Source organism: Lupinus angustifolius, unplaced genomic scaffold, assembly GCF_001865875.1.
Source record: "Lupinus angustifolius cultivar Tanjil unplaced genomic scaffold, LupAngTanjil_v1.0 Scaffold_11_36, whole genome shotgun sequence".
In the NCBI taxonomy this organism is placed as follows: Eukaryota; Viridiplantae; Streptophyta; class Magnoliopsida; order Fabales; family Fabaceae; genus Lupinus; species Lupinus angustifolius.
Genome location: NW_017718531.1, coordinates 1 through 10396, shown reverse-complemented (window position 1 = coordinate 10396; position 10396 = coordinate 1). Strand labels below are relative to the sequence as shown.

Below are 10396 nucleotides of genomic sequence, written 5' to 3'. Positions count from 1 at the left end.
TTGGATAATGATATGACTTCTAGAAAATAAAGATGGTAATTTCTATAGAATCTCAAGACTTAGATATTTGAAAGCAATAGAGGATACTCAGATTATCCCCAATATAATTGTTGATGGGGTTAAACAACTAAAGCCTAAGGGAGTTTGAAATAATAATAAGAAAAGTGTCCAATTCTTAGTTTACCCCCAATTTGTTTACCATCTTATACTTACATCCTCATCTTCCAACTCTTCCATAGACAATCATCGCATAATATGAAAGTGTAGAATTTCAAACTTGGATAAATAATGGCAAAACCACTTATCCTATTTGTCGTCAAGAGTATAGATAAGTAGCTAAGTAGGACTATAAGAATTTTGTGTTAATCTTCCTATAACTAGTTGAATTTTAGGATGAATTACAGTTTTAATTTGTGGCGCTTTTAGGAACTCCAGTGGAAACTTATTTTCCATTTAAGATTTTTTATTCTTTTTCATGACGATGTACAGAGTTTTATAACATATTTAAGATCATAATATATTTAAGATCATATGATCATCTTTATCTTTTCTATCCTTTAACCATTTTTCCTCAACTATGTACCATCACTTTATCCAATATAAATATATATATTATGGCCAACGGTCAACACTGTTGGAGTGTTTTTTTTTTTTGATCAGCAATAACAATTTATAACCAAAANGATGTACAGAGTTTTATAACATATTTAAGATCATATGATCATCTTTATCTTTTCTATCCTTTAACCATTTTTCCTCAACTATATACCATCACTTTATCCAATATAAATATATATTATGGCCAACGGTCACAACACTGTTGGAGTGTTGAAAACTGCATGAGTACATTGTTGGAGTGTTGAAAGCTGGAATGCATTAATGAGGAATCAGGTCGTGGCAGGAAATCCTATGGCTTAGATGTGTTTGTGAGATCCGACGGTTGAGATCTAATTGAGTTTTCAAAACGATTCAGAAGGTTATTTAATCCCTCATTCATTCCTTTCTTTTGTACTTGAGAGAGTTCCTCCAAACCTTTCTATAAATACATAAAAAATAGGGTTTGAACAAAACGGTGACACATGACCCGGTTCCCCTTCTTCTCTACCCCTCTTCTCTACCCTTCCCCTCTGTCAATGCCTCATCAATGCTAGCTTCTGGTTTTGTCCGTCCTTCCCGTGGAGCCACTTCTGCTAGTATATTTCTGTTGTGAATGATTTCCGCTAATTATCATAAATATTATCTTTCTGATTTCATTTATGAACTTATTATGTTGTGTTTCTTTGATCTGTCAATCTGATGTAGGGTCTGGGGAGCTGGCTAGGAAAGTTAACGATTGGGCGGAATCAAGTACTGAGGGCTCGTGAAATAGACCCAAAATCTTTGATTATTGAGGTAATGTTTTACGCATATTTCAGAAACTGGTGGTGTTTCAATCAACTATTTGCTTATGAAACTATTTTCCATGTTGCAGGCATATGAGAAGGGACTGATGATTGCTGTTATTCCATTTACTTCATGATTTCATAATATGCAAATGTTGGTCTATCAACTTTTATGCGCTTCCAGGTTAGAATTGTGAAGGTAGGAAAATATATTGGCCTTTCTGATGCATGTCTATTTATTCTCAAGGTATCTTGCTTTACGATTTAACAAATAGTAGTAATGATACATAATGATATCCATTTATTTTTGCATTCTTCTCGACATTATATAGTAAACCATACAATTTGTAAAATTAAAAAATCAAGAATATAAGTCTAACTAAAGTATATAAAAGTGTTATAAAATAATAACACATGCATCATTTTTATTATTTCATAAAAAACATAAAACATAATTTTAATTATTTTTTAAGGAAATAAACACTATAAATCCATTCAAGATCCATCTTGAACTTCATTCTTTCCCTAACTCTACAATTTCTTCACATTTTCTTTCTAAATTACTAGTTCTAGTAGAATTCCACAAAAGTATGGTAATAAAGTTTGAGTGTTTGATCCTTCCCTCTCATGCTTTATTATTCATTTCAATTAAAAGAATATGAATGTATACTACTTCCATAATCCACTTTCTATAAATACTTCCCTGTGTTTAAGGGTGTGCTGATTTTTTTACTACATTATTTTCTCACTAAAATTAACGAATAATAAGGCATCTTCTCAATTCTTTAATTCATAAGTCATTTGAAATTCATAAGTGCATTGATATAGTTAATTTATTTACTTCTACTCTAAACCCATGTGTGTTTAGTGAGAGGTTGAGAATCTTCTTCTTGCATTTTTTTTACAAGTAATAGCATCTGTTTTTTTTTTTTTTTTTTCATTTGATTTGTTGAATTTTGTGATACCTATTTGTGCATTATGTTGACTTCCTTTTTCCCCACTATCAAAAACAGCATATCATAATTTGATGTCCTCGCATTTTGAGGTTGCACTATTACTGGTGGTCTCTTATTGCATTTTTTTTAATATACCACTTATTTTCCTATCTTAATTAATGTCTTCATTTCTGAAGTTTGTATATCAAAGATTTTTGCTACTTTAACTATAGGTTGACCAGGATAATGCTGAAAACTTGCTTTTTAAGATTTATTAATAATTAGAAGAATTTGTGTTATTGATTATGAATTTTAAGGCAATAGAAGCAAATATGTAATAGTGTTACACATATATAAATGGAAAGTGTAATTTATATTTCTTCCAATGTCAAAAAACATGTTTCACCTGTCATACTTTCATTTTGAGGTTGCATTATTGTTGGTTGTCATTTATTTTGATACTATATTGTGCTTTATTTATTAATATGTTCTACTAATTCTTCCATGTATTATAGTATGCTAGGTTTTCATTACATTATTTTCACTTCTTGAGCATGTTGTGAAAGATTGATAATAAATATTCAAGTTGCACCTCAATTCCCATGGAAATTCATTATATTCCATGAGAATATATATTACAGGTTGGTTGTCCACATCCTGTGCTGATAGAAATAGATTTTAGTGTTTAGAAGAATTAGAAAATATGTGAAGAAGAATGGTATTTAAGATTAGAATTGATCTTGAATGATTTCTTTATTATAAGCTTATGAATTTCAATGTGGAATGATTACCCCTCTGAATAAATGGTCCCCAATCAATTATTCTTCCATCCAATTCTCACTTTACAAAATATAACTACCAACTACCCAAAACATTTTATTTATAGCCCCTAATCCAACTGACTAACAACTGAAAATTGATTAAAACATATTAAAAACAATCACTCATTTATATTCTTTCTCCTAACATATACATTTTTAATAGGAGGTTTTTACTCATTCCTAACATGTATCTTGTCAAATAATGATAGTAACACCAAGTTGATATAAAATTGAAAAAACTAGTTGACAAAAATGTTGAGTGAACTCAAATATACCTAAGTTTTATTTTTTTTAAAGATAATATTGGTTTTGTTTTCGAAGGAAATGAGAGTTATTGGTATTCTGTTTCTCAGTTTACTGTACTATAGTGGCACCTTTTCAACTTAGTTTCTTGACCTTCCAACCTATACAACTTTTGATGTTCAATATTGATGTTAATGTCATTTTGGCGGTTGATTTGATTTTCAATGCAATGTTTTTGGCGTGCGTGAATAAGACTACAGATTTCACTGTTTATGACAGTTACGAAATTATAAAAAGACAACTAAGAATATTATCGCGTTACTGCGAATTTATTTCTAGAATCTGTTATTTTTTTCCATTACCAAAGTCGTACGCATACATGCCTCGATTAGTTTTAATGATCATATGTCTTCTTTGGCTTCTTACTGTCATTTCCAGGTCTAACATTTTATTTTTGTCATTTAATATCAGTATGAACAAAGTTTTTTTGTTGTGCTTAAATATTCCATGTCTATCGTATAAAGACTTAATACAAAAAACATTACTATTCATTTAAATACGATGAAGAAGGGCATAAGACATTATTTCTAGGTTCATATTTTGAATATTATATACGTAAGTTTTTAAACTGGACGTAATAATTTGTGTAAGGAGATTTATGTGTTTATAGCAAGTTGAATAAATTAGTCATTAAAAATGACAATGTAAAAAAATCATTAATTATTTATATGGTTTCCCTAGTAATTGTGTATAGTATGTACTATGTTGGATGTTTGTTTCACTATTTTGTCATGGCTAGAGCTAATGAACAATTTAATACTTGACTTAGATTTTTAGACATATATGTTAGGAAACCTTTGTGAAGAAGATATGTAACATCACTTTAGTTGTCAGCAACAAATATGTCTAAACTTCTCCAATAAAGTTTATTGGTCAGCAACAAATACATGATCGGAGAAATTTCCACATCCAAGTAGCAAAATATCATTCCCACATGGTTGACTAGAGAAATGTCTCCAAAACCAACTGTTGTGAGAATTGTTGTGTGATGCTACATATCTTCTCCATAAAGGTTTAACAATAGATATGTCTAAATGTGTAAGCCAAGTACGAAATTGTACACCACCTCTAATCATGACAAAATAGTGAAAGAAACACCCAACATATAAATAATCAATATTTTTTACATTGTCATTTTTAAATGACTAATTTATTGAACTTGGTATAAACAAATAAATCTCCTTACACTAATTATAAATCTAAGTTTAAAAATTACGCATATAATCTTCAAAATATGAACCTAGAAATAATGTCTTGTATCCTTCTGCATCATATTTAAGAGAATAACAATATTTTTTGTATTTAGTCTTTGATAGACATGGAAGATTTAAACACAACAAAAAACTTTGTTCATAATGATATTAAATGACAAAAATAAAATGTTAGACCTGGAAATATAGGAAATGATAGTATGAAGGCGAAGACGACATGTGATCATTAAAATTAATCGAGGCATGTATGCGTACGACTTTGGTAATGGAAAAAAATAACAGACTATAGAAATAAATTCGCAGTAACGCGAAAATGTTCTTAGTTGTCTTTTTATAATTTCGTAACTGTCATAAACAGTTAGGTCTGTAGTCTTATCCACGCACGCCAAAAACATTGACTTGAAAATAAAATCAACCAAGAAGATGAGATTAACAAAAAATATGGAAGATCAAAAGTGCTATAGGCTGGGAGGTCAGAAAACCAAGTTGAAATGGTACCACTATAGTACAGTAAAGTGCCAAACAGAATACCAAGAACTCACATTTCCTACAAAATCAAAACCCATATTAGCTATAAAAAATATTAAAAATGTATTCTTCAATGTGTAATCATTCCACATTGAAATTCATAACCCATATTAGCTTTATTATACAAGCTTATGAATTTCAATGTGGAATGATTACACCTTGAAGAACCCATCTTTAATATTTTTTAAAGCTAATATGAGTTTTGGTTTTGTAGGAAATGGGAGATCTTGGTATTCTGTTTGGCACTCTACTCTACTATAGTGGTGCCATTTCAACTTGGTTTCCTGACCTCCCAGCCTGTAGCACTTTTGATCTTCCATATTTTTATTAATCTCATCTTCGTGGTTGATTTTATTTTCAAGTAAATGTTTTTGGCGTGCGTGGATAAGACTACACACCTCACTATTTATGACAATTACGAAATTATAAAAAGACAACTAAGAACATTTCCGCCTTACTGCGAATTTATTTCTATTGTCTTTTATTTTTTTCCATTACCAAAGTCGTACGCATACATGCCTCGACTACTTTTAATGATCGCATGTCCTCTTCGCCTTCCTATTATCATTTCCTATATTTCCAGGTATAACATTTTATTTCTGTCGTTTAATATCATTATGAACAAAAATTTTCGTTGTGCTTAAATATTCCATGTCTATCATATAAAGACTAAATACAAAAAAATGTTGTTATTCTCTTAAATAGGATGCAGAAGGGGGCATTTTTCCCGGGTTCATATCTTCAAGATTATATGGGTAAGTTTTTAAACTTAGATTTATAATTAGCGTAAGGAGATTTATTTGTTTATAGCAAGTTGAATAAATTAGTAATTGAAAATGTAAAAAAAAAAACATTGATTATTTATATTGTTTCCGTAGGTAATGGTGTACAGCACGCACTATGTTGGGTGTTCTTTTCATTACTTTGCCATGGTTAGATGTGGTCTACAACATCATACTTGGCTTACACATTTACAGAAATCTATTGTTAAACCTTTGTGGAGAAGATATGTAGCATCACTATACTGGTCAGCAACAATTCTCACAACAGTTGGTTTTGGAGACATTTCTCCAATCAACCAGGTGGAAATGATATTTTGCTACTTAGTTATGGTACTTGGATACGTCTTTATGATTTATGCTGGTAACAATATCAACATTTTGTTTGATAACAAATTTGTAAGTAATCCTTTTATTTAATTTAAAAATATATATTTTCAACTAAGTTTTTTATTAGTTATAATAATTTTCTTATATTCTTATAATTCTAGTGGGATAGAAATAATGCTATCTCAAGTTTCCTGAGTCAATTGACTGATGTACAACACGCAATCAAGTGCTTTTTCATCTGGATGTGGATGGAAAAATTACCGGTGACTACACTATCCCAGGTTTGGGTACCTTTTCAAATAATTACGGGATTGGGGTATTTTTCTAAAAGTCGTGGATGGGGTCCACGACTTTGGCATAGTCGTGGATGACAGGCACGACTCCAGGGGAAAGTCGTGGACCTGAGCCACGAGTTCCCTTTAATATTCTCTCTCCTCACTGAAATCGTGGATGAGGAACACGACTTCCAGTGTCGTGGACCCCATACACGAGTTTGCATGGGTTATTTCGTTTTACGTGTTTTTTTTTGTTAAATTAATGTATTTTTTGGTTAAACTAATGTATTTTAGTATGGTAATTTAACATGTTATAATTTAACAGGGGAGGGGTATTAAACCGAAGCCACCTATTAAATATTCCAAATTTGAGGCACTATAAATATCCCCACTACTTTGTATCTACAGTGCCTCAAATTTGGAATATTTGATAGGTGGCTTCGGTTTAATACCTCCCCTATCCCTATCAGTTTTAATTCTACTTCAAAACTTATAAATTTGTTACTGGTACTTGTTAATTATGTTTTCTTCTTTTCCAAGATTCCTTGTTTTTCTTCCTTCCTTTCTCTGGTTTATTTCTCCTCGAGAAGATGAAGTTAATTGGGTTGGGTCTTTACTGCTTGTTCTTTTTTTGTTCTTTTATTTTGCTATTAGGTCTTAATCTGAGTAGTTAGTTTTTTATTTTTCTGTTTTTTTGTTAGTTGGTTTAGGTAATTAGTTAGGCCTTTCCTTTGGTAAAGGGTCATCCCCTTCATTTGTAATAAGCCAAGTTCTTATTCAATCAACAAAAGAAATTGTTCATGTCTTTGGTTTCTCACTGAGAGTTCTCAACAATGAGATTAGTTAGGGAGCATGTTTCTTATATATTAAAAATTATATTCAAATCATAATGAAACCTAGGAAGTGAAAAACTTATGTGTCTATAGGAACTTGATTCCTACCTATAAAATTGTCACGCTTGTGTAGATCAAAACTAATCATTCAAGCATTGAAAAGAAAATTTGAAGGTCCTAAACCAATCACACACGATGCAATTGGTGAATAAAAGATAAAAGGCTTCGGCACCATTCTACAAGCAATAAGACAGAAAGGACAAAAAACAAGAGAAAAAAATATGTATATGTTGGATCATTATATATGAACTAACCGTTCCACGATCTTTCATCCAAACAAGTAAAGGTTAGTCAGGAACAACCACATACCACCCTGCAGCTACAACTTTGTCTGCAAGCTTCCTTCACAACATAAAACAAGCAACAGAACATATTACAATTGGCATCGTAGAAAGGATAGATAACTAAAGTTGAACATATCACAATTGACATTCTAACTAAGTATATATAACTTGTGATAAAGTAGTATAGGAGAATATACTTCTGGCATAAATATGACACAAGGGTTTTTGGTTTCAGGATCAAATTATGTGCTAGTAGTATCATGCAGACAGAGGATAGATCGCGCAAACTCAATGACAGCAATTTCATTCCTAAGCAAATGCCGAGAAATGGGACATTATTTTCTCGGCCATACTTTGCGGCAAGGATTTTCCCCTGCACCCCTCTATCACTAAAACCTCCTGGAACTAGAAAATCATCAGCAACCTGCAACAAATAACCTCAAACTTGAATGAATATAAACAAATGTACATAAGATTATAATAGGAAAGTTGGAGAAAGACATTCAATCGAAAGTCCAAACAATAATAAAAACCTTCAGAAGTTCCCAAGCAACTTTATATGTATCAGGATCCTGCAAGAGTACATTAACCACATCAGAGGGTTGACATAAAGTAAAACCAAATAGTTAACTATCATATATAGTACAGTAGAAAGATCACTGAGCACTTCACCTGTTGGGAAGTAACATCTTCAAGATCCCAAGCTGGAACCCATTCCACAATAAGTTTACGATTGTGAGCGACACCAGCATGTAAAAGGCCCTGCATGAAAAATCAAGTAAATTAGCTTTATGGGTATATTGGAGTTCAGTTTAATAATGTCTTAGACCATAAAGTTCAATATGCCTCTTAACAAATTCGGATACAAAAAAATTGAAGTTGCAAAGAATGCAAAAATAAATGGAAATCATTATGTATCATTATTACTATTTATTAAATTGTAAAGCAAGATACCTTCAGAATAGATAGATATGCATCAGAAAGGCCAGTATATTTTCCTACCATCACAATTCTAACCTGGAAGCGCATAAAAGTTGTTAGACCAACACTTGCATATTGTGAAATCATGAATAGGATACAAGGTCCTATGTTCACATTGTCAGAAGCTTTCAGCATTTGCTTGGTAGTGATTGCAGAGTTGTTACAATTGCCTGCATAAAATTCCACTGACTTTAATGAGTAAAACTGTACAAGGGTAGCCATGGCAAGGAAAGTAATTTACAGATGCTAGAGAATCACGTGAATAATAAGCATCAAGGGAGTTATAATTTTGAGGCATTGATGGAATGGTGTTAAAAGAAAATAAAATGACATCAGCCAGCCATGAATTGTCAATCAAAAGAATTTGAGAGGGTGGCACTAAACAGAGATAAATTAAAAGAAATGCAATCAGCCACGTGTATCAATGGTGAGGAACTCAAAAGATACTTTCAGGCAGTTATACTATGAAGCATAGTTGACAAGATCGAGATCTTATATAAGATGGGTATTCATTGAGGTGATAGATAATAAGTATTTGATATTATTGCTCTATTTATTCCTTGTCCATTGGTAAAATGAGACTAGAATACACATGGTTGAATAATAAGTGCACTGATATAGCTACGTGCCATGCATGAAGCTTGAAACTATGTATAGCCATTACCCACCAACAATCACCTATATAAGGGACAGCATGACAGTGTGCAGAAAACAACACAACCATAAGAAAAACAGAGAGTGAAAAGAGAGGGCATCCAGTAAGAAAGAGATAAGAAACCAGATTCGACATACACAGTGACATACAAGAGAAAGTCCAGAAACATACACTGCAACAGAGCAGAGCAAAACACAGAGAATAGAGAAAAGAGAACATCTTGGAACAAAGATTCAACATGCACGCAGAGGGATAAGAGAACAAAGCATATTCAGCTTCACCGTCGATGGGTCTATTCAGTGAGCTCAGTTTAGCCATAAACCGTTCCTTTTGCCGGTGCCGCTGAGATGAGAAGGACGGAGAGCAAAGAAGGAAGAGAGAGGAGAAGGAGATGATTTAGGGATTTCATTCCCCTTGTGACCTTCTTCACGTGACTTGGGGATTTCTTTTCCCCCTTTCAAACCCCTTTTAAGTTTTGTTGTTTTATGTAATCATTGTTTAACCCTTATCTGTTGATTAGGAGGAGGATCAAGAGGAAGTGTAATAAAGTGTGTGTTGTGGGGGTCTCATTCAAACTCCATTTAATTTAATACTAATTCACTCAAACATGTTGCTAACATTAACACTTAATCATAAACCCTTTCTTTTGGAAAATAAAGTACACATAATAATGGCATTAAGTGAATATTATGCTGTCTTATTTCCTACTATAGATAAAATTGATTTTATCACATAAATCACATGGGTTTTAGCCTTTTTAATTGCTTTCAAATATATCACAAAAAGATAGAGAAAATGAGGAGAATATATGTGAAATGATTTCTACCATATAAATACATACAGGATGAAAGTAACATAATGGAAGTGATGTTATGTTATTAACACTTTACTCTCTGGCTCACATCAACCTTGCTTAGATTAGAAAGAAAAACAAGATGAATCCTTGATCCTGTACCCCACAAACATTACTACAACGTAACAAGATTATCTATTCATCCAACTCATACTATATATATATA

The 10396-nt window shown here is 31.9% G+C and overlaps 1 protein-coding gene and 1 long non-coding RNA gene across 5 annotated transcripts; one reads left to right on the top strand and one right to left on the bottom strand.

Moving 5' to 3' along the window:
- The first annotated feature begins 885 nt into the window (after positions 1–885).
- On the top strand, positions 886–6689 carry LOC109337831. The gene is made up of 5 exons (XR_002106485.1): positions 886–1392; positions 1472–2958; positions 5395–5935; positions 6059–6358; positions 6451–6689. It is a non-coding gene; the product is annotated as an uncharacterized LOC109337831 (long non-coding RNA).
- Positions 6690–6823: 134 nt separating this feature from the next.
- Positions 6824–9851, bottom strand: LOC109337832 (CTP synthase-like). Of its 4 annotated transcripts, none has more exons than XM_019574904.1 (6): positions 9549–9851; positions 8696–8892; positions 8414–8503; positions 8275–8313; positions 7939–8165; positions 6824–7799 (listed from the first exon to the last, which is right to left on the bottom strand). In XM_019574904.1, exons 2-6 carry the CDS (start codon positions 8855–8857, stop codon positions 7745–7747), a joined length of 573 nt encoding a protein of 190 aa, XP_019430449.1. In that variant the 5' UTR covers positions 8858–8892; positions 9549–9851; the 3' UTR covers positions 6824–7744. The 4 variants fall into 4 exon arrangements, with proteins under 4 accessions (XP_019430449.1, XP_019430447.1, XP_019430446.1 ...); XM_019574902.1 differs by lacking the exon at positions 9549–9851 and adding an exon at positions 8981–9063; XM_019574901.1 differs by lacking the exon at positions 9549–9851 and having other exon boundaries at positions 8696–8974.
- Positions 9852–10396: the final 545 nt, after the last annotated feature.

What these genes read in the sequence shown, in the direction of transcription:
- LOC109337832 (XM_019574901.1), bottom strand. Translation starts at nt 8,944, where the DNA reads ATGGCTACCCTTGTACAGTTTTACTCATTAAAGTCAGTGGAATTTTAT. An exon ending in CATATCTATCTATTCTGAAG is followed by an intron (nt 8,504 to 8,695) that starts GTATCTTGCTTT and finishes TTTTTCATGCAG; the next exon opens with GGCCTTTTACATGCTGGTGT. An exon ending in AAGATGTTACTTCCCAACAG is followed by an intron (nt 8,314 to 8,413) that starts GTGAAGTGCTCA and finishes GTACTCTTGCAG; the next exon opens with GATCCTGATACATATAAAGT.